Source organism: Oncorhynchus clarkii, chromosome 15 (assembly GCF_045791955.1).
Source record: "Oncorhynchus clarkii lewisi isolate Uvic-CL-2024 chromosome 15, UVic_Ocla_1.0, whole genome shotgun sequence".
Classification (NCBI taxonomy): Eukaryota; Metazoa; Chordata; class Actinopteri; order Salmoniformes; family Salmonidae; genus Oncorhynchus; species Oncorhynchus clarkii.
The window spans coordinates 19849358-19874665 of NC_092161.1; the positions used below are offsets into that span (position 1 = coordinate 19849358).

Genomic DNA, 25308 nt, shown 5'->3' on the forward strand with positions numbered 1-25308 from the left:
TTACTATTAGGCTCTATATAGAGACTGGATGGTTACTGTTAGGTTATGTATAGACTGGATGGTTACTGTTAGGCTCAATATATAGACTGGATGGTTACTGTTAGGCTATGTATAGACTGGATGGTTACTGTTCGGCTCCATGTATAGACTGGATGGTTACTGTTAGGCTCTATATATAGACTGGATGGTTACTGTTAGGTTATGTATAGACTGGATGGTTACTGTTAGGCTCTATATATAGACTGGATGGTTACTGTTAGGCTATGTATAGACTGGATGGTTACTGTTAGGCTCTATATATAGACTGGATGGTTACTGTTAGGCTCTATATATAGCCTGGATGGTTACTGTTAGGTTATGTATTGACTGGATGGTTACTGTTAGGTTATGTATAGACTGGATGGTTACTGTTAGGCTCTATATATAGACTGGATGGTTACTGTTAGGCTATGTATAGACTGGATGGTTACTGTTAGGCTCTATATATAGACTGGATGGTTACTGTTAGGCTATGTATAGACTGGATGGTTACTGTCAGGCACTATATATAGACTGGATGTTTACTGTTGGGTTATATATAGACTAGATGGTTACTGTTAGGCTATATATATAGACTGGGTGGTTACTGTTAGGCTATGTATAGACTGGATGGTTACTGTTAGGCTCTATATATAGACTGGATGGTTACTGTTAGGCTCTATATATAGACTGGATGGTTACTGTTAGGCTATGTATAGACTGGATGGTTACTGTTAGGCTCTATGTATAGACTGGATGGTTACTGTTAGGCTCTATATATAGACTGGATGGTTACTGTTAGGTTATGTATAGACTGGGTGGTTACTGTTAGGTTATGTATAGACTGGATGGTTACTCTTAGGTTATGTATAGACTGGATGGTTACTGTCAGGTTATGTATAGACTGGGTGGTTACTGTTAGGTTATGTATAGACTGGATGGTTACTGTTAGGTTATGTATAGACTGGATGGCTACTGTTAGGCTCTATATATAGACTGGATAGTTACTGTTAGGTTATGTATAGACTGGATGGCTACTGTTAGGTTATGTATAGTTTGGATGGTTAATGTTAGGTTATGTATAGACTGGATGGTTACTGTTAGGTTATGTATAGACTGGCTGGTTACTGTTAGGTTATGTATAGAGTGGATGGTTACTGTTAGGTTATGTATAGAGTGGATGGTTACTGTTAAGTTATGTATAGACTGGATGGTTACTGTTAGGTTATGTATAGACTGGATTGTTAGTGTTAGGCTATGTATATACTGGATGGTTACTGTTAGGCTATGTATAGACTGGATGGTTACTGTTAGGCTCTATATATAGACTGGATGGTTACTGTTAGGCTATGTATAGACTGGATGGTTACTGTTAGGTTATGCATAGACTGGATGGTTACTGTTAGGTTATGTATAGACTGGATTGTTAGTGTTAGGCTATGTATATACTGGATGGTTACTGTTAGGCTATGTATAGACTGGATGGTTACTGTTAGGCTCTATATATAGACTGGATGGTTACTGTTAGGCTATGTATAGACTGGATGGTTACTGTTAGGCTCTATATATAGACTGGATGGTTACTGTTAGGTTATTTATAGACTGGATGGTTACTGTTAGGCTCTATATATAGACTGGATGGTTACTGTTAGGCTATGTATAGACTGGATGGTTACTGTTAGGCTCTATATATAGACTGGATGGTTACTGTTAGGCTCTATATATAGACTGGATGGTTACTGTTAGGTTATGTATAGACTGGATGGTTACTGTTAGGCTCTATATATAGATTGGATGGTTAATGTTAAGCTATGTATAGACTGGATGGTTACTGTTAGGCTCTAAATATAGACTGGATGGTTACTGTTAGGCTCTATATATAGACTGGATGGTTACTGTTAGGCTCTATATATAGACTGGATGGTTACTGTTAGGCTATGTATAGACTGGATGGTTACTGTTAGGCTCTATATATAGACTGGATGGTTACTGTTAGGCTCTATATATAGACTGGATGGTTACTGTTAGGCTATGTATAGACTGGATGGTTACTGTTAGGCTCCATGTATAGACTGGATGGTTACTGCTAGGCTCTATATATAGACTGGATGGTTACTGTTAGGTTATGTATAGACTGGATGGTTACTCTTAGGTTATGTATAGACTGGATGGTTACTGTTAGGTTATGTATAGACTGGGTGGTTACTGTTAGGTTATGTATAGACTGGATGGTTACTGTTAGGCTCTATATATAGACTGGATGGTTACTGTTGGGCTCTATATATAGACTGGATGGTTACTGTTAGGTTATGTATAGACTGGATGGTTACTGTTAGGTTATGTATAGACTGGATGGCTACTGTTAGGCTCTATATATAGACTGGATAGTTACTGTTAGGTTATGTATAGACTGGATGGCTACTGTTAAGCTCTATATATAGACTGGATGGTTACTGTTAGGTTATGTATAGACTGGATGGTTACTGTTAGGTTATGTATAGACTGGATGGTTACTGTTAGGTTATTGTATAGTTTGGATGGTTAATGTTAGGTTATATATAGACTGGATGGTTACTGTTAGGTTATGTATAGACTGGCTGGTTACTGTTAGGTTATGTATAGACTGGATGGTTACTGTTAGGTTATGTATAGACTAGATGGTTACTGTTAAGTTATGTATAGACTGGATGGTTACTGTTAGGTTATGCATAGACTGGATGGTTACTGTTAGGTTATGTATAGACTGGATGGTTAATGTTAGGCTATGTATAGACTGGATGGTTACTGTTAGGTTATGTATAGACTGGGTGGTTACTGTTAGGTTATGTATAGACTGGATGGTTACTCTTAGGTTATGTATAGACTGGATGGTTATTGTTAGGTTATGTATAGACTGGGTGGTTACTGTTAGGTTATGTATAGACTGGATGGTTACTGTTAGGCTCTATATATAGACTGGATGGTTACTGTTAGGCTCTATATATAGACTGGATGGTTACTGTTAGGTTATGTATTGACTGGATGGTTACTGTTAGGTTATGTATAGACTGGATGGCTACTGTTAGGCTCTATATATAGACTGGATAGTTACTGTTAGGTTATGTATAGACTGGATGGCTACTGTTAAGCTCTATATATAGACTGGATGGTTACTGTTAGGTTATGTATAGACTGGATGGTTACTGTTAGGTTATGTATAGTTTGGATGGTTACTGTTAGGTTATGTATAGACTGGATGGTTACTGTTAGGTTATGTATAGACTGGCTGGTTACTGTTAGGTTATGTATAGACTGGATGGTTACTGTTAGGTTATGTATAGACTGGATGGTTACTGTTAAGTTATGTATAGACTGGATGGTTACTGTTAGGTTATGCACAGACTGGATGGTTACTTTTAGGTTATGTATAGACTGGATGGTTAATGTTAGGCTATGTATAGACTGGATGGTTACTGTTAGGCTATGTATAGACTGGATGGTTACTGTTAGGCTCTATATATAGACTGGATGGTTACTGTTAGGCTATGTATAGACTGGATGGTTACTGTTAGGTTATGTATAGACTTGATGGTTACTGTTCGGCTCCATGTATAGACTGGATGGTTACTGTTAGGCTCTATGTATAGACTGGATGGTTACTGTTAGGTTATGTATAGACTGGATGGTTACTGTTAGGCTCTATATATAGACTGGATGGTTACTGTTAGGCTATGTATAGACTGGATGGTTACTGTTAGGCTCTATATATAGACTGGATGGTTACTGTTAGGCTCTATATATAGACTGGATGGTTACTGTTAGGTTATGTATAGACTGGATGGTTACTGTTAGGCTCTATATATAGATTGGATGGTTAATGTTAGGTTATGTATAGACTGGATGGTTACTGTTAGGTTATGTATAGACTGGATGGTTACTGTTAGGCTCTATATATAGACTGGATGGTTACTGTTAGGCACTATATATAGACTGGATGTTTACTGTTGGGTTATATATAGACTAGATGGTTACTGTTAGGCTATATATATAGACTGGGTGGTTACTGTTAGGCTATGTATAGACTGGATGGTTACTGTTAGGCTCTATATATAGACTGGATGGTTACTGTTAGGCTCTATATATAGACTGGATGGTTACTGTTAGGCTATGTATAAACTGGATGGTTACTGTTAGGCTCTATATATAGACTGGATGGTTACTGTTAGGCTCTATATATAGACTGGATGGTTACTGTTAGGCTATGTATAGACTGGATGGTTACTGTTAGGCTCCATGTATAGACTGGATGGTTACTGCTAGGCTCTATATATAGACTGGATGGTTACTGTTAGGTTATGTATAGACTGGATGGTTACTCTTAGGTTATGTATAGACTGGATGGTTACTGGTAGGTTATGTATAGACTGGGTGGTTACTGTTAGGTTATGTATAGACTGGATGGTTACTGTTAGGCTCTATATATAGACTGGATGGTTACTGTTGGGCTCTATATATAGACTGGATGGTTACTGTTAGGTTATGTATAGACTGGATGGTTACTGTTAGGTTATGTATAGACTGGATGGCTACTGTTAGGCTCTATATATAGACTGGATAGTTACTGTTAGGTTATGTATAGACTGGATGGCTACTGTTAAGCTCTATATATAGACTGGATGGTTACTGTTAGGTTATGTATAGACTGGATGGTTACTGTTAGGTTATTGTATAGTTTGGATGGTTAATGTTAGGTTATGAATAGACTGGATGGTTACTGTTAGGTTATGTATAGACTGGCTGGTTACTGTTAGGTTATGTATAGACTGGATGGTTACTGTTAGGTTATGTATAGACTGGATGGTTACTGTTAAGTTATGTATAGACTGGATGGTTTCTGTTAGGTTATGCATAGACTGGATGGTTACTGTTAGGTTATGTATAGACTGGATGGTTAATGTTAGGCTATGTATAGACTGGATGGTTACTGTTAGGCTATGTATAGACTGGATGGTTACTGTTAGGTTATGTATAGACTGGGTGGTTACTGTTAGGTTATGTATAGACTGGATGGTTACTCTTAGGTTATGTATAGACTGGATGGTTACTGTTAGGTTATGTATAGACTGGGTGGTTACTGTTAGGTTATGTATAGACTGGATGGTTACTGGTAGGCTCTATATATAGACTGGATGGTTACTTTTAGGCTCTATATATAGACTGGATGGTTACTGTTAGGTTATGTATAGACTGGATGGTTACTGTTAGGTTATGTATAGACTGGATGGCTACTGTTAGGCTCTTTATATAGACTGGATAGTTACTGTTAGGTTATGTATAGACTGGATGGCTACTGTTAAGCTCTATATATAGACTGGATGGGTACTGTTAGGTTATGTATAGACTTGATGGTTACTGTTAGGTTATGTATAGTTTGGATGGTTACTGTTAGGTGATGTATAGACTGGATGGTTACTGTTAAGTTATGTATAGACTGGCTGGTTACTGTTAGGTTATGTATAGACTGGATGGTTACTGTTAGGTTATGTATAGACTGGATGGTTACTGTTAAGTTATGTATAGACTGGATGGTTACTGTTAGGTTATGCATAGACTGGATGGTTACTGTTAGGATATGTATAGACTGGATGGTTAATGTTAGGCTATGTATAGACTGGATGGTTACTGTTAGGCTATATATATAGACTGGATGGTTACTGTTAGGCTATGTATAGACTGGATGGTTACTGTTAGGTTATGTATAGACTTGATGGTTACTGTTCGGCTCCATGTATAGACTGGATGGTTACTGTTAGGCTCTATATATAGACTGGATGGTTACTGTTAGGTTATGTATAGACTGGATGGTTACTCTTAGGCTCTATATATAGACTGGATGGTTACTGTTAGGTTATGTATAGACTGAATGGTTACTGTTAGGCTCTATATATAGACTGGATGGTTACTGTTAGGCTATGTATAGACTGGATGGTTACTGTTCGGCTCCATGTATAGACTGGATGGTTACTGTTAGGCTCTATATATAGACTGGATGGCTACTGTTAGGTTATGTATAGACTGGATGGTTACTGTTAGGTTATGTATAGACTGGATGGTTACTGTTAGGCTCTATATATAGACTGGATGGTTACTGTTAGGCTATGTATAGACTGGATGGTTACTGTTCGGCTCCATGTATAGACTGGATGGTTACTGTTAGGCTCTATATATAGACTGGATGGTTACTGTTAGGTTATGTATAGACTGGATGGTTACTGTTAGGCTCTATATATAGACTGGATGGTTACTGTTAGGCTATGTATAGACTGGATGGTTACTGTTAGGCTCTATATATAGACTGGATGGTTACTGTTAGGCTCTATATATAGACTGGATGGTTACTGTTAGGTTATGTATAGACTGGATGGTTACTGTTAGGCTCTATATATAGATTGGATGGTTAATGTTAGGTTATGTATAGACTGGATGGTTACTGTTAGGTTATGTATAGACTGGATGGTTACTGTTAAGCTCTATATATAGACTGGATGGTTACTGTTAGGTTATGTATAGACTTGATGGTTACTGTTAGGTTATGTATAGTTTGGATGGTTACTGTTAGGTGATGTATAGACTGGATGGTTACTGTTAAGTTATGTATAGACTGGCTGGTTACTGTTAGGTTATGTATAGACTGGATGGTTACTGTTAGGTTATGTATATACTGGATGGTTACTGTTAAGTTATGTATAGACTGGATGGTTACTGTTAGGTTATGCATAGACTGGATGGTTACTGTTAGGATATGTATAGACTGGATGGTTAATGTTAGGCTATGTATAGACTGGATGGTTACTGTTAGGCTATATATATAGACTGGATGGTTACTGTTAGGCTATGTATAGACTGGATGGTTACTGTTAGGTTATGTATAGACTTGATGGTTACTGTTCGGCTCCATGTATAGACTGGATGGTTACTGTTAGGCTCTATATATAGACTGGATGGTTACTGTTAGGTTATGTATAGACTGGATGGTTACTCTTAGGCTCTATATATAGACTGGATGGTTACTGTTAGGTTATGTATAGACTGAATGGTTACTGTTAGGCTCTATATATAGACTGGATGGTTACTGTTAGGCTATGTATAGACTGGATGGTTACTGTTCGGCTCCATGTATAGACTGGATGGTTACTGTTAGGCTCTATATATAGACTGGATGGTTACTGTTAGGTTATGTATAGACTGGATGGTTACTGTTAGGTTATGTATAGACTGGATGGTTACTGTTAGGCTCTATATATAGACTGGATGGTTACTGTTAGGCTATGTATAGACTGGATGGTTACTGTTCGGCTCCATGTATAGACTGGATGGTTACTGTTAGGCTCTATATATAGACTGGATGGTTACTGTTAGGTTATGTATAGACTGGATGGTTACTGTTAGGCTCTATATATAGACTGGATGGTTACTGTTAGGCTATGTATAGACTGGATGGTTACTGTTAGGCTCTATATATAGACTGGATGGTTACTGTTAGGCTCTATATATAGACTGGATGGTTACTGTTAGGTTATGTATAGACTGGATGGTTACTGTTAGGCTCTATATATAGATTGGATGGTTAATGTTAGGTTATGTATAGACTGGATGGTTACTGTTAGGTTATGTATAGACTGGATGGTTACTGTTAGGTTATGTATAGACTGGATGTTTACTGTTGTGTTATATATAGACTAGATGGTTACTGTTAGGCTATATATATAGACTGGATGGTTACTGTTAGGCTATGTATAGACTGGATGGTTACTGTTAGGCTCTATATATAGACTGGATGGTTACTGTTAGGCTCTATATATAGACTGGATGGTTACTGTTAGGCTATGAATAGACTGGATGGTTAGTGTTAGGCTCTATGTATAGACTGGATGGTTACTGTTAGGCTCTATATATAGACTGGATGGTTACTGTTAGGTTATGTACAGACTGGATGGTTACTCTTAGGTTATGTATAGACTGGATGGTTACTGTTAGGTTATGTATAGACTGGGTGGTTACTGTTAGGTTATGTATAGACTGGATGGTTACTGTTAGGCTCTATATATAGACTGGATGGTTACTGTTAGGCTCTATATATAGACTGGATGGTTACTGTTAGGTTATGTATAGACTGGATAGTTACTGTTAGGTTATGTATAGACTGGATGGTTACTGTTAGGTTATGTATAGACTGGATGGTTACTGTTAGGTTATGTATAGACTGGATGGTTACTTATAGGCTCTATATATAGACTGGATGGTTACTGTTAGGCACTATATATAGACTGGATGTTTACTGTTGGGTTATATATAGACTAGATGGTTACTGTTAGGCTGTATATATAGACTGGGTGGTTACTGTTAGGCTGTGTATAGACTGGATGGTTACTGTTAGGTTATGTATAGACTGGATGGTTACTGTTAAGTTATGTATAGACTGGATGGTTACTGTTAGGTTATGCATAGACTGGATGGTTACTGTTAGGATATGTATAGACTGGATGGTTAATGTTAGGCTATGTATAGACTGGATGGTTACTGTTAGGCTATATATATAGACTGGATGGTTACTGTTAGGCTATGTATAGACTGGATGGTTACTGTTAGGTTATGTATAGACTTGATGGTTACTGTTCGGCTCCATGTATAGACTGGATGGTTACTGTTAGGCTCTATATATAGACTGGATGGTTACTGTTAGGTTATGTATAGACTGGATGGTTACTCTTAGGCTCTATATATAGACTGGATGGTTACTGTTAGGTTATGTATAGACTGAATGGTTACTGTTAGGCTCCATGTATAGACTGGATGGTTACTGTTAGGCTCTATATATAGACTGGATGGTTACTGTTAGGTTATGTATAGACTGGATGGTTACTGTTAGGCTCTATATATAGACTGGATGGTTACTGTTAGGTTATGTATAGACTGGATGGTTACTGTTAGGTTATGTATAGACTGGATGGTTACTGTTAGGCTCTATATATAGACTGGATGGTTACTGTTAGGCTATGTATAGACTGGATGGTTACTGTTCGGCTCCATGTATAGACTGGATGGTTACTGTTAGGCTCTATATATAGACTGGATGGTTACTGTTAGGTTATGTATAGACTGGATGGTTACTGTTAGGCTCTATATATAGACTGGATGGTTACTGTTAGGCTATGTATAGACTGGATGGTTACTGTTAGGCTCTATATATAGACTGGATGGTTACTGTTAGGCTCTATATATAGACTGGATGGTTACTGTTAGGTTATGTATAGACTGGATGGTTACTGTTAGGCTCTATATATAGATTGGATGGTTAATGTTAGGTTATGTATAGACTGGATGGTTACTGTTAGGTTATGTATAGACTGGATGGTTACTGTTAGGTTATGTATAGACTGGATGTTTACTGTTGGGTTATATATAGACTAGATGGTTACTGTTAGGCTATATATATAGACTGGATGGTTACTGTTAGGCTATGTATAGACTGGATGGTTACTGTTAGGCTCTATATATAGACTGGATGGTTACTGTTAGGCTCTATATATAGACTGGATGGTTACTGTTAGGCTATGAATAGACTGGATGGTTACTGTTAGGCTCTATGTATAGACTGGATGGTTACTGTTAGGCTCTATATATAGACTGGATGGTTACTGTTAGGTTATGTACAGACTGGATGGTTACTCTTAGGTTATGTATAGACTGGATGGTTACTGTTAGGTTATGTATAGACTGGGTGGTTACTGTTAGGTTATGTATAGACTGGATGGTTAATGTTAGGCTATGTATAGACTGGATGGTTACTGTTAGGCTATGTATAGACTGGATGGTTACTGTTAGGCTATATATATAGACTGGATGGTTACTGTTAGGCTATGTATAGACTGGATGGTTACTGTTAGGTTATGTATAGACTTGATGGTTACTGTTCGGCTCCATGTATAGACTGGATGGTTACTGTTAGGCTCTATATATAGACTGGATGGTTACTGTTAGGTTATGTATAGACTGGATGGTTACTGTTAGGCTCTATATATAGACTGGATGGTTACTGTTAGGTTATGTATAGACTGGATGGTTACTGTTAGGCTCTATATATAGACTGGATGGTTACTGTTAGGCTATGTATAGACTGGATGGTTACTGTTCGGCTCCATGTATAGACTGGATGGTTACTGTTAGGCTCTATGTATAGACTGGATGGTTACTGTTAGGCTCTATATATAGACTGGATGGTTACTGTTAGGCTATGTATAGACTGGATGGTTACTGTTAGGCTCTATATATAGACTGGATGGTTACTGTTAGGCTCTATATATAGACTGGATGGTTACTGTTAGGTTATGTATAGACTGGATGGTTACTGTTAGGCTCTATATATAGATTGGATGGTTAATGTTAGGTTATGTATAGACTGGATGGTTACTGTTAGGTTATGTATAGACTGGATGGTTACTGTTAGGTTATGTATAGACTGGATGTTTACTGTTGGGTTATATATAGACTAGATGGTTACTGTTAGGCTATATATATAGACTGGATGGTTACTGTTAGGCTATGTATAGACTGGATGGTTACTGTTAGGCTCTATATATAGACTGGATGGTTACTGTTAGGCTCTATATATAGACTGGATGGTTACTGTTAGGCTATGTATAGACTGGATGGTTACTGTTAGGCTCTATGTATAGACTGGATGGTTACTGTTAGGCTCTATATATAGACTGGATGGTTACTGTTAGGTTATGTATAGACTGGATGGTTACTCTTAGGTTATGTATAGACTGGATGGTTACTGTTAGGTTATGTATAGACTGGGTGGTTACTGTTAGGTTATGTATAGACTGGATGGTTACTGTTAGGCTCTTTATATAGACTGGATGGTTACTGTTAGGCTCTATATATAGACTGGATGGTTACTGTTAGGTTATGTGTAGACTGGATAGTTACTGTTAGGTTATGTATAGACTGGATGGTTACTGTTAGGTTATGTATAGACTGGATGGTTACTGTTAGGTTATGTATAGACTGGATGGTTACTTATAGGCTCTATATATAGACTGGATGGTTACTGTTAGGCACTATATATAGACTGGATGTTTACTGTTGGGTTATATATAGACTAGATGGTTACTGTTAGGCTGTATATATAGACTGGGTGGTTACTGTTAGGCTGTGTATAGACTGGATGGTTACTGTTAGGCTCTATATATAGACTGGATGGTTACTGTTAGGCTCTATATATAGACTGGATGGTTACTGTTAGGCTATGTATAGACTGGATGGTTACTGTTAGGCTCTATGTATAGACTGGATAGTTACTGTTAGGCTCTATATATAGACTGGATGGTTACTGTTAGGTTATGTATAGACTGGATGTTTACTGTTGGGTTATATATAGACTAGATGGTTACTGTTAGGCTATATATATAGACTGGATGGTTACTGTTAGGCTATGTATAGACTGGATGGTTACTGTTAGGCTCTATATATAGACTGGATGGTTACTGTTAGGCTCTATATATAGACTGGATGGTTACTGTTAGGCTATGTATAGACTGGATGGTTACTGTTAGGCTCTATGTATAGACTGGATGGTTACTGTTAGGCTCTATATATAGACTGGATGGTTACTGTTAGGTTATGTATAGACTGGATGGTTACTCTCAGGTTATGTATAGACTGGATGGTTACTGTTAGGTTATGTATAGACTGGATGGCTACTGTTAGGCTCTATATATAGACTGGATGGTTACTGTTAGGTTATGTATAGACTGAATGGTTACTGTTAGGTTATGTATAGACTGGATGGTTACTGTTAGGTTATGTATAGACTGTCTGGTTACTGTTAGGTTATGTATAGACTGGATGGTTACTGTTAGGTTATGTATAGACTGGATGTCTACTGTTAGGCTCTATATATAGACTGGATGGTTACTGTTAGGTTATGTATAGACTGGATGGTTACTGTTAGGCTCTATATATATACTAGATGTTTACTGTTAGGTTATGTATAAACTGGATGGTTACTGTTAGGTTATGTATAAACTGGATGGTTACTGTTAGGTTATGTATAAACTGGATGGTTACTGTTAGGTTATGTATAGACTGGAAGGTTACTGTAAACTCAGTCAAGTGTTTTTTTGTTCTATTTTTAACCTTTATTTAATTAGGAAAGTCAGTTAAGAACAAAATTCATATTTACTATGACGGCCTACCCCGGCCAAACCCAGACGCACCCTATGGGACTCCCACATCACTCCGGATGTGATACAGCCTGGATTCGAACCAGGGACTGTAGTGGCACCTCTTGCATTGAGATGTAGTGCATTAGACCACTGCGGGAGCCCGAAATGATGAAGTGATGCTGTAAATCACAACCTAACAACACCGTGTTTTTTTCTCAGAGGATTCGGGAAGCCCCTATAGGAATGGGATTTTACTGTAGTGACCAAGGCAGGTATCCATAGTAATGGGAACGGTATTGGAATGTTGATGGTCCCTGTAGCTATGACACTCAGTTACCCATCATCCATTGGTATCCAGGAAGTGACTGAATCTGCCTGAAAAAAATGTGACTCGAGTTTTCTACATGATATTATGCCATAATTATTTTTATTTTGGACCAGAACTTTAGTTCTGTTTTGCCCCCCAACACATTGTAGGAAGGCTGCTCCCCCACCTGACCCCCCCCCCCCCCCCCCCCCCCCCCTCCACCACACTCCCCCTATTCCCCTCTTCCTCCGCTGAGCCCTGCTATAAATATCTGGAGCGGTGTTTGCGGGTGTTGAGAAATACTAGGCTACCCGGACACTTTGCTCTTGTCAGCCCGATAAGCGGGTGGAATAGGTCATCTCTAAAGGTGTTTTGGGCGCGGGGGGGTAGGATAGGGTAGGGCGGAGGGGCCAGAGCTAACCCTCTTCTCATACACCCTATGGGCCCCAAGCGAGGGTCTGCCTCCAGTCCACCCACCTGACACCTTGGCCTGTCGCTATGGTGCCAGGCGGCGGCGGCTCTGACACAGAACCAGAGTCTTCCCAAGATGAGATGTCATAGCTCTGCGATGAAATAAGAGGGCTGGGATTGAGGATTTAGGACCGTATGACTGCTCTGCCTGATAGCTGTCAAGACGGCAGCATGAGCAATCACATACTAAAATATGTACCGTACATCAATCACATACACAGAACACACGTACGTACACACACGCACATGATTCTTCGTCGGCTCGTCCTTTAGTGCGTGTGCCTATCTCTCTGTTCATGCCAGTGTCATGCCTGTATGTGTGCATGTATGAGCTGAGAGAGTGGTGAAAAGCGTTCCCTTTGAGGCCACGTCACAGATGCCATGTGTCCTCACGATTGCTGATTACCCAGGGGTCCTTGGGCCAGGGTACATGTTTGATTATTAACTAGGGATCAATGAGGTTGTAGCCACTACACACTTACTTTAAAGTGGGTACAGCACTACAAAGCTGTGATTGAAGTCATCAAAGCGAGAATATATAATATATGCTGTAGATTAAGCCGTCAGAGACCTAAGTAAGCATTCTGTAAAAGGATGAGAATTCATGCAAAAGCTTCCGCCGAGATATGCTTCAACGACTCACAGTAGGCTCAGAAAAAAAAATAATCTGTGTACATTTTTCTAGCAATTTATTAACAAACCCTGTGATTCCAGGCTCTAGCAGCTTTTGGCAGCAGTCTGATTTGTACATAATGCTGAAGTTGACTTTCTCATTAATAGTGTGGGTGCTCTGGAAGACTCTGTAGAGCCAGGGTGCTTATGGTTATGGTGACTAATTTGAGTAAAGTGCTGTCTGTGAGTGTGGGAATTTGAACGAGCCGTCATAGTAATGCTCAGGCAAAGGGACTTATGACACGGAAGCCATTATTTTGACACCTCAGTTTTGGTAGGGGAGTCATTTGATTGTGTAACTGACCAGGGATTCAAACTCTAGTTGCCTGCTGGTAGCCCTCTGACCTAAAGCCTAAGCACAAGGTTACTCATTATAAGGGTTTTTCCGAACAACCTGTAAATACAAGCAACAATAAGAAAGCAGAACGTTCTCCCCTACGAATAGCCCAGAGCATTTCCAACTACAAATGCAAATGAGGGACAATTTATTCTATTGGGAGATGTTTGATAGACAGATATCAACGGATCAACATTGAAGTACAGAGAGAAATCAACTGATCACAATCTTCTAAAATATAGGCCAAATTGAAAATTGGGGACAGGAAATCAACTTTCAAGTCACCTACTCAATTCCCCCTCACTAGCTGTGTTGAAGTTGCATATTTAATCCGTTTTTTAATAGGCAGTTTGGGTTCCACTTGCCACTCTCCACACAGCAAGGCGGATGTTTTAATCTTGCCTATGGAGTGAGAAGGGAGGGGGGAGTGGGAGGATAATGCTATTAGCACCATGGTGGCCAAGGCTAACCAACAGCTGAGGTATAATTTTTGCCGTTAATTAGCTTTCGCCCCAGCAAATAGTTAGAATATTTGTTCTGTGCTTGCTCTTTGCCCCTGTGAGTATTTACAAGAGATATACTTCTTACTTTGGACAGATATTTCTATAGTATGTTTATTATTTCAGATCATTTTGAGTAATTTGGTTTCCTAAACATAGAAAATATTTAAACTATTAAAATGTACACTACACGCCTACAGTACATGCAGAGATGGTTTCTCAGCCTAGGCTTCAAATACGGTATAATTCTGTGTCAATGTAGCTTTTAATCACTGAAATAGTATGTAACAACAATGTTGTACTATTACACCATTTTTTTCTTTCTTCTATTCACTCAGTAGAGTGATATGACAGCAGGCAAACCAAACCTAAATGGGATACTTGGGCATAAATAATCACTACGAATGCATATTCAGAATAGTACTGTGTTAATTTATGTATATGTTGTTATTGAATCCACCATTTTCCTTAACCACGGGCACGTTATTCAGTCTGTTCATAATGTGCACTATTTTGACCAACTGTTGCTTCATGGCCATGTCGGAACCAGCGTATTGGGCCAAGTATGTTGAGTAAGTATGCCTTGTTCACCCATCATCTCTGTCTCTCAGCATTGACGCTAGCTTCTTCTGTGAATTCTCTCTGTGTTCTTCTTGCTGTTCCCTCAACCCTCTTTGACTGTATTGATCCTCTGTGCCCTATGTGTCCTGATGTAACGCTTTGCCAGGTGTTTGTTGCCTTGCCAACCACAATTAGCAAGTAAGTTCACGATTTTAGTGTACCCGGCTAATTTGCTAATTGCACTCTTGCTATGCTACATCGGAATGAACAACCATGGTATGGGTGTCACATACCGTTTATACATTCTTTCATTAAAGGGATTCATATTCCAACCAAACACTTTGATAAACAAACAATTGAAAGCAAAATCAATGATGGAATGGGAATTATCATTCAGTTGAATCTTTCTCTATCTCTCTCTCTCTCTCTCTCTCTCTCTCTCTCTCTCTCTCTCTCTCTCCTCTCTCTCTCTCTCTCTCTCTCTCTCTCTCTCCTCTCTCTCTCCCTCTCTCTCTCTCTCTCTCAGAGTCAATCATTCACAGTATAAGTTCATCTCACACAATGGATTTGCTGTTAGGCAGCGGCATGTGTTGTACGGATAGAGGGGATTTGACCCACAGACATGTAACCAACGTAGTCTAGTCTGCCATGTTGTGATAAGCAACTGCCCTTTCTTTGAAACAGTCTGAGTCCAAAACCAGAGTACACTCTTAGAAAAAAAAGTGCCATCTAGAACCTCAAAGGGTTCTACAGCTGTCCTCAAAGGAGAACCCTTTGAATAACCCTTTTTGACTCTAGGTAGAACCCTTTTGGTTCCATGTAGAACCATTTTGACAGAGGGTTCTACATGGAACCCAAAGTGGTTCTACATGTCCTATGGAGACAGCTGAAGAACCCTTTTGGAACCATTGTTTCTAAGAGTGTAAGCCCTCCAATTTACCTTTAATGAAGACAGTCTTTCAGACAATGGAATCTGCACAGTCAACAACGCACTACCAATCGGCACGATCTGTAGCATGCAATGACTCCCAGTCAGTCACAGTCTACCTTCTTAACCTTACAGTCAGTAACAATGACAAAGACTCAAAGGAATATGGCTGTGCACTTCCTCCGAATGATGCATCCTCCATCCCAATCTCTGTTGCCTCTGAAGAGTCTCTCTCTCTCTCTCTTAATTTATTTTATGTTACAATGAAGTGACACACTGGATTTTAATGCCCATTCTTGTCTTGATGACCTGCTTAATTCATCAAGGAGCACTGCTGTCAAAGAGCTTGCTGTCTGTGTCATTCCCTTCTGCTTCTCATTCTTACTGTCCTGTGACTCGGTCTCTTCCTAAAGCTGCTACATGTCTCTGTCTCTAACCTAAAGCTGCTACATGTCTCTGTCTCTAACCTAAAGCTGCTACATGTCTCTGTCTCTCCCTAAAGATGCTACATGTCTATGTCTCTCCCTAAAGCTGCTACATGTCTCTGTCTCTCCCTAAAGCTGCTACATGTCTCTGTTTCTCCCTAAATCTGCTACATGTCTCTGTCTCTAACCTAAAGCTGTTACATGTCTCTGTCTCTCCTTAAAGCTGCTACATGTCTCTGTCTCTCCTTAAAGCTGCTACATGTCTCTGTTTCTCCCTGAAGCTACTACATGTCTCTGTCTCTCCCTAAAGTTTTTACATGTCTCTGTTTCTCCCTAAAGCTGCTACTTGTCTCTGTCTCTAACCTAAAGCTGCTACATGTCTCTCTCTCCCTAAAGCTGCTACATGTCTCTGTCTCTCCCTAAAGCTGCTACATGTCTCTGTCTCTCCCTAAAGCTGCTACATGTCTATGTCTCTCCCTAAAGCTGCTACATGTCTAACTCTCTCCCTAAAGCTGCAACATGTCTCTGTCTCTAACCTAAAGCTGCTACATGTCTCTGTCTCTCCCTAAAGCTGCTACATGTCTCTGTCTCTAACCTAAAGCTGCTACATGTCTCTCTCTCCCTAAAGCTGCTACATGTCTCTGTCTCTCCCTAAAGCTACTACATGTCTATGTCTCTCCCTAAAGCTGCTACATGTCTAACTCTCTCCCTAAAGCTGCTACATGTCTAACTCTCTCCCTAAAGCTGCAACATGTCTCTGTCTCTAACCTAAAGCTGCTACATGTCTCTGTCTCTCAACTAAAGCTGCTACATGTCTCTGTCTCTCCCTAAAGCTGCTACATGTCTCTGTCTCTACCTAAAGCTGCTATATGTCTCGGTCTCTCCCTAAAGCTGCTACATGTCTCTGTCTCTAACCTAAAGCTGCTACATGTCTCTGTCTCTCCCTAAAGCTGCTACATGTCTCTGTCTCTCCCTAAAGCTGTTACATGTCTCTGTCTCTCCCTAAAGCTGCTACATGTCTCTGTCTCTCCCTAAAGCTGCTACATGTCTCTGTCTCTCCCTGAAGCTGCTGCATGTCTCTGTCTCTCCCTAAAGCTGCTACATGTCTGTCTCTGTCTCTTTCTTATCGGTTTCTTTCTTCTTTAAAAAATATGTTTTATTTGAACTGCACTCTGAGTCGGGGAACCATGTGGAGGAAGAAGAGCAGTGTTTTGCTCCTCACCCTAGCTAATGCCATTTCCTGCTAATGTTTTGACCTTTTGTTCCGCCCTTCCCTTACCCCATACACCCGCCCAGGTACACTTTCACTGGAATTTACACGTTTGAGTCATTGATAAAGATTCTGGCGAGGGGATTCTGTGTGGGGCCATTTACCTTCCTGCGGGACCCATGGAACTGGCTGGATTTCAGTGTGATTGTCATGGCGTAAGTATCTCTCTTGCGACAGTAGACCTCTCTGTATTGCTCCTGTTAGTGTCTGACACTCTACTTCATTTGAACCTACTTCCTTTTAACCTGCCCTCTCCTTCCTTTTTATCTGCCCTCTCCTTCCTTTTAACCTGCCCTCTCCTTCCTTTTAATCTGTCCTCTCCTTCCTTTTTACCTGCCCTCTCCTTCCTTTTAACCTGCCCTCTCCTTCCTTTTTATCTGCCCTCTCCTTCCTTTTAACCTGCCCTCTCCTTCCTTTTAATCTGTCCTCTCCTTCCTTTTAACCTGCCATCTACTTCTTCTTAAGATGTCCTCTCCTTCCTTTTAACCTGCCATCTACTTCTTGTTAACCTGTCCTCTCCTTCCTTTTAACCTGCAATCTACTTCTTGTTAAGCTCCCCTCTTCTTCCTTTTAACCTGTCCTCTCCTTCCTTTAAACCTGCCCTCTCCTTCCTTTTAATCTGCCCTCTCCTTCCTTTTAACCTGCCCTCTCCTTCCTTTTAATCTGCCCTCTCCATCCTTTTAATCTGTCCTCTCCTTCCTTTTAATCTGTCCTCTCCTTCCTTTTAGCCTGCCCCCTACTTCTTTTTAAGCTGTCCTGACCTTCCTTTTAAGCTGTCCGTCCTTTTAACCTTCCCTCTCCTTCCTTTTAACCTGCCCTCTCCTTCCTTTTAACCTGCCCTCCTTCCTTTTAACCTGCCCTCTCCTTCTTTTTAAACTGTCCTCTCCTTCCTTTTAACCTGCCCTCTCCTTCCTTTTAACCTGCCCTCTCCTTCTTTTTAAGCTGTCCTTCCTTTTAACCTGCCCTCTCCTTCCTTTTAACCTGCCCTCTCCTTCCTTTTAAGCTGTCCTTTCTTTTAACCTGTCCTCTCCTTCCTTTTAACCTGCCCTCTCCTTCTTTTTAAACTGTCCTCTCCTTCCTTTTAACCTGCCCTCTCCTTCCTTTTAACCTGCCCTCTCCTTCTTTTTAAGCTGTCCTTCCTTTTAACCTGCCCTCTCCTTCCTTTTAACCTGCCCTCTCCTTCCTTTTAAGCTGTCCTTTCTTTTAAGCTGCCCTCTCCTTCCTTTTAAGATGTCCTCTCCTTCCTTTTAAACTGTCCTCTACTTCATTTGAAACTGCCCTCTACTTCCTTTTAACCTGCCTTCTACTTCCGTTTAAGCTGTCCTCTACTTCCTTTTAAGCTGTCCTTTCTTTTAAGCTTCCCTCTCCTTCCTTTTAAGATGTCCTCTCCTTCCTTTTAAACTGTCTTCTACTTCCTTTTAAACTGCCCTCTACTTCCTTTTAATCTGCCCCCTACTTCCTTTTAAACTGCCCTCTACTTCCTTTTTAACCTGCCCTCTACTTCCTTTTAACCTGCCTTCTACTTCCTTTTAAGCTGTCCTCTACTTCCTTTTAAGCTGTCCTCTCCTTCCTTTTAACCTGCCATCTACTTCCTTTTAATCTGTCCTCTCCTTCCTTTTAAACTGCCCTCTACTTCCTTTTAATCTGTCCTCTCCTTCCTTTTAACCTGTCCTCTCCTTCCTTTTAAGCTGTCCTCTCCTTCCTTTTAACCTGCCCTCTACTTCCTTAAAATATTGATTTTGGCCTTTACTACTAAAACCCATAGAAATGCATTGAATAACACATTAATAAATGTCAAAACAGGACAGTAAAAAAAAAAGTAAATACTTACTCGACTACTGGAAATCCCTCTACTGGAAACTGGAAATTCACTATACTTCAATCCTCTTTCTTTTTTAACCAATAGATGCAGTGCAAACTTTTACTTCTAACATTTTAGAATGCAACCTGAATTTAATGACCAATTACCGAAGTTCTTACTCTTCAAATGTTACATTTTGCTTTGGTGGTGTGGGTGTAGAAAGCACCTTAAGCTGCTTTTGAATAATCTATTTTGCTCCTGACTTTCTACTGTGGATGGTCTAAACACTGAGGACATACGGCACCTTTTTTCTAAGGGAACAATTTTGAACATCCCCACTGTGCATTAACTGACTCACCTGTGAGAAAACCGTGTTTGAAGTAGAACTGTAGGTAAGGCGCCAAAGGCTCAGGCAGTTTCCCAGTCACCCATAACAGCCTCTAAACCAATGACAGATTGTCCGATAGGGGACCTTAACCAGAAGCAGGTTCCAATGTAGTCATTAAGGATGCCTCCAGAGATTGGATTAAGTCCACCTCCACCCCCCCCCCCCCCCCCCCCCCCCCCCCCCCCGATGAAGTGTTGATTTCTCGTTTGGCTCCTGCAGCTTTATTTCCAGTCGACCTTGAACTGGAAGCCTCTGTGGGGTCAGATGGATATTTAGCAGGACAGGGACACATCAGTTACCGACCCCCGCTGCCCTCCCACTCGTGTTGACAGACAGGCCACCTTCCTTCCCGCCGTTGGCTTTATTAAATCCAGACTGATGACCGGGAAACGGATACCCCCCCACACTGATAAATATCCACACCCCCAACCCTGGGTGTTCCCATGGAAACGGAGTGCATGCCATGTTAGCTATGAAGCTTTTGGAAAACTCACCTCAGAAATGTAATAGGGAATGGAACCACTTAGGTCCAGGAGACTTAACATACCTCATATGAGCAGCACATGGACTGGCACCATATTAGTTTTTCACATTTTTCTGGAGTCTCTTGATGTGGAGACATACTAACAGCACACATAACTGTAAAAAAAACTAACAGGAAATATCTATACCTTGCTGTTTCTGTCCTGTTCTCCAGGGAAAGCTTCACTAAGAGGCAGTGCTTAGCCTGCAGTTGTCTTTACATTTTTTTTTTTGGTGTTTGACCAAATAACTGTAATTTGATCCTGCAGGTTGCTAACCGAATTTGTTAAAGTAGGCAATCTCCAAGCACTTCGAACATTCAGGGTCCTCAGAGCATTGAAAACTATTTCAGTAATCCCAGGTAAGAGGGAGTCTCCCCTTGTGCTGCAGTGTTACCAAAAAATGGGTTACATTGTCTATTGTCCAGTCCACATACTGTTACTGTACTGTACATGCCCCTTCACCCTCTTCCTCCTCTCTGTCCAAGCCAAAGCCATCCTCTCTGACCCTTGACCTCAATCCAAGCCCTCCCCCCTCCCCTCTATTCCAATCCCGGCACATTCAACTGTTGTGTTTTGCCTGTCGTCGGTGCTTTGTCATTGTGTCTGCTTGACTTTCACTTGTTGCAGATATGTTACTGAGTTTGTGGACCTGGGCAATGTCTCAGCCTTACGGACGTTCAGAGTCCTACGAGCACTGAAAACTATCTCAGTCATCCCAGGTGAGAAGGGAGTTTCAAACACTAAGACACCACCCACCGTTGGAATAACTAAACCCCGGCTACGTTCCAATATGTCTACACTAGCACCCTACTGTACTTAGGATGAAGCAATGTATTGGGCATGCACCCAAAGTGGCCTGCTAGTGTGGGTATTGGAACAGAGTGCCTTGTCATTCCCTTTTTGTTTCCGGTTATCAAACTAACCTGTGAGTGGAAATGAGACCTTTGAGTTGGGCAACGTCTGATTCAAAATGGAGGATTCTCACATTTTAGATTCTCATGGAATATGTTTGCCCATAGTATGTTTTAAGTTGTATTAGGCATATGTACGCGATATACGCATGGTTTACATCACCGTACGAAATGCGTACCTGCAGATTCCTTCTCGACAATTCAACAACAATAAGAAAAAAGAAAAGATAAGAATACAAACATAAAGGAAATGGATCAAAAGAATATAATAAATATTTTAGCATAAGTATAATCAAGGAAGGCACAAATTATAGTCCAATATTAACACATGTATTGGGGAAGGGAGGGATGTGGGGGCAATGTATAACCTGAGCAGTAGAATAAGAGTCTGGTAGCAACCGTTGTGTTGTCACTTCAAATTCATTTTGTATTTAGATGTATGTATGCCATTCATTTATGAAAAATACAAATCTAGTTTCTTTGAAGGCGTAGTCATGCATCAATGCTTGCATCCACATGCTGTATGCAAACACTTCTCTATAGATATCAACATAGTGAATATATAGTCCACAGATAAAGCTTCAACATGACATCTGGCCTTAAGCCCAAGGATTATGTTACCTCGTTATCTGACTCAACAGGTCTCATTCACCCTTAGTGTTTAACAGGCATGGGTATAGTCAAATACCACTTTGTATGGTAATAATATCTCCATTCACAACAGACGCTCCCATAGGAAGCAGGACATACAATCCATTCAGACTGGATCTCTACTCAAATAGGACTAAATCCCTTGTTTGGATGAAACAGGTGTAGTACCCTTAGCAACACATAGTGCAGTATATTTCTGAGCAGGGCCCTTTATGTAAACCTACAATGCATAACCTGTCCACTTGACCTGGCCAGGGAAAAACCCTGGACCCTACTTTTTACTTTACGCTATTTTTGTATATTTTTTTATTTCACCTTTATTTAACCAGGTTGAGAACAAGTTCTCATTTACAATTGCGACCTGGCCATAGGCTATAGGACCTAGATTTCTAGATTTACCTGGTAGGTCACTTTGGGATGATCTGTACCATACAGTAGCTACCCGGTATCTACTCTGCAGGGGCTAACTTCCATCAGTCATGGCCCATGTATTCCACTTCTTCCTGTTGTCAGGTGCTGTTGAGACACATGGTGCGTCAGGCTCTTCATGGCTGACCTCCTTTGGCCCACACCATCTTCTGGAAATGCCAGACTGGAAGTGACGGTTTAGAGACTGAATTCCTCTCAGTGTTCATACTGTACAGCAGTCTGGCCCCTCACACTACCTTTAATCCAACACAAATCCTGGCCAAATGGGAATCAGGATAGTAAAGTAATAGCATAGGATCAGATAAGCTAAATATAGTTAGCTAGGGAAAAAATGCTAGAAAATCTTGGAAATGCTTTGGGAACATTCTGAGACAGGGTTCAAGTCAAAATGTCAGTCAGTTAGTCAGTCAATTAGTCAGTTAGCCAGTCAGTCAGTTAGTTTGTCAGCCAGTCAGCCAGTCAGTCAGTTAGTTTGTCAGCAAGTCAGTCAGCCAGTCAGTGAGTTTGTCAGCCAGTCAGTTAGTTTGTCAGACAGACAGTCAATCAGCCAGTCAGGCAGTCAGTCAGTCAGTTTGTCAGACAGCTAGTCAGTCAGCCAGTCAGCAATTCCGTTCAGTCAGTCAGTTAATTTGTCAGTCGGTTAGTTTCTCAGTCAGTCAGTTAGTTTGTTAGCCAGTCAGCTAGTTTGTCAGCCAGCCAGCCAGTCAATCAGCCAGTCAGTCATTCATTCAGTTAGTTTGTCAGCCAGCCAGTCAGTCAGTCAGCCAATCAACCAATTAGTTAGTTTGCCAGCCAGCCAGTCAGTCAGTCAGCCAGTCAGTTAGTTTGTCAGCTGGTCAGTTAGTTTGTCAGCCAGTCAGTGAGTTTGCCAGTCAATCAGCCAGTCAGGAAGTCAGTCAGTTTGTCAGACAGTTAGTCAGTCAGCCAGTAAGCAATTCTGTTCAGTCAGTCAGTTAATTTGTCAGTCGGTTAGTTTCTCAGTCAGTCAGTTAGTTTGTCAGCCAGTCAGTTAGTTTGTCAGCCAGTCAGTTAGTTTGTCAGCCAGCCAGCCAGTCAATCAGCCAGTCAGTCATTCATTCAGTTAGTTTGTCAGCCAGTCAGTCAGTCAGTCAGCCAATCAGCCAGCCAGTCAGTTAGTTTGTCAGCCAGTCAGTTAGTCAATCAGCCAGTAAGTCAGTCAGCCAGTCAGTTAGTTTGTCAGCCAGTCAGTTAATTTGTCAGCCAGTCAGTTAGTTTGTCAGCCTGTCAGTTAGTTTGTCAGCTAGTCAGTTAGTTTGTCAGCTAGTCAGTTAGTTTGTCAGTTAGTCAGTTAGTTTGTCAGCTAGTCAGTTAGTTTGTCAGCTAGTCAGTTAGTTTGTCAGTTAGTCAGTTAGTTTGTCAGCCAGTCAGTTAGTTTGTCAGCCAGTCAGTTAGTTTGTCAGCTAGTCAGTTAGTTTGTCAGCCAGCCAGTCAATAAGCCAGTCAGTCATCCAGTTAGTTTGTCAGCCAGTCAGTTAGTTTGTCAGCTAGTCAGTTAGTTTGTCAGCAAGTCAGTTAGTTTGTCAGCCAGCCAGTCAATAAGCCAGTCAGTCATCCAGTTAGTTTGTCAGCCAGTCAATCAGTCAGTTAGTTTGTTAGCCAGTCAGCAAGTCAGTTAGTTTGTCAACCAGTCAGTTATTTTGTCAGCCAGTCAGTTATTTTGTCAGCCAGTCAGTCATTTGTTTTGTCAGCCAGTCAGTTAGTTTGTTGTCAGCCAGCCAGTCAGTCAGCCAGTTTGTCAACCAGTCATTTGGTCAGTTAGTTTGTCAGTCAGTTAGTTTGTCAGCCAGCCAGTCAGTCAGCCAGTTAGTTTGTCAGCCAGCCAGTCAGTCAGCCAGTTAGTTTGTCAGTCAGTCAGTCAGTGTGTCAGCGAGTCAGTTAGTTAGGTTGTCAGCCAGCCAGTCAGTCAGCCAGTTTGTCAACCAGTCATTTAGTCAGTTAGTTTGTCAGTAAGTTAGTTTGTCAGCCAGCCAGTCAGTCAGCCAGTTAGTTTGTCAGCCTGCCAGTCAGTCAGCCATTTAGTTTGTCAGTCAGCCAGTTAGTTTGTCAGCTAGTCAGTTAGTTTGTCAGTTAGTCAGTTAGTTTGTCAGCTAGTCAGTTAGTTTGTCAGCCAGTCAGTTAGTTTGTCAGCCAGTCAGTTAGTTTGTCAGCCAGCCAGCCAGTCAATCAGCCAGTCAGTCATTCATTCAGTTAGTTTGTCAGCCAGTCAGTCAGTCAGTCAGCCAATCAGCCAGCCAGTCAGTTAGTTTGTCAGCCAGTCAGTTAGTCAATCAGCCAGTCAGTCAGTCAGCCAGTCAGTTAGTTTGTCAGCCAGTCAGTTAGTTTGTCAGCTAGTCAGTTAGTTTGTCAGCCAGCCAGTCAATAAGCCAGTCAGTCATCCAGTTAGTTTGTCAGTCAGTCAGTTAGTTTGTCAGCTAGTCAGTTAGTTTGTCAGCCAGTCAGTTAGTTTGTCAGCCAGCCAGTCAATAAGCCAGTCAGTCATCCAGTTAGTTTGTCAGCCAGTCAATCAGTCAGTTAGTTTGTTAGCCAGTCAGCAAGTCAGTTAGTTTGTCAACCAGTCAGTTATTTTGTCAGCCAGTCAGTTATTTTGTCAGCCAGTCAGTCATTTGTTTTGTCAGCCAGTCAGTTAGTTTGTTGTCAGCCAGCCAGTCAGTCAGCCAGTTTGTCAACCAGTCATTTGGTCAGTTAGTTTGTCAGTCAGTTAGTTTGTCAGCCAGCCAGTCAGTCAGCCAGTTAGTTTGTCAGCCAGCCAGTCAGTCAGCCAGTTAGTTTGTCAGTCAGTCAGTCAGTGTGTCAGCCAGTCAGTTAGTTAGGTTGTCAGCCAGCCAGTCAGTCAGCCAGTTTGTCAACCAGTCATTTAGTCAGTTAGTTTGTCAGTAAGTTAG

The 25308-nt window shown here is 40.8% G+C and overlaps 1 protein-coding gene across 1 annotated transcript in view; it reads left to right on the plus strand.

The window, feature by feature from the left end:
- LOC139367023 (sodium channel protein type 3 subunit alpha-like) overlaps positions 1-25308 on the plus strand; it is a 177973-nt gene that overhangs the window by 13488 nt on the left and 139177 nt on the right. Inside the window, exons 3-5 of the mRNA XM_071104908.1 lie at positions 15000-15089; positions 17728-17856; positions 21042-21133. Coding sequence (XP_070961009.1) covers positions 15000-15089; positions 17728-17856; positions 21042-21133 — 311 coding nt within the window. The remainder of the gene's footprint in view (positions 1-14999; positions 15090-17727; positions 17857-21041; positions 21134-25308) is intronic.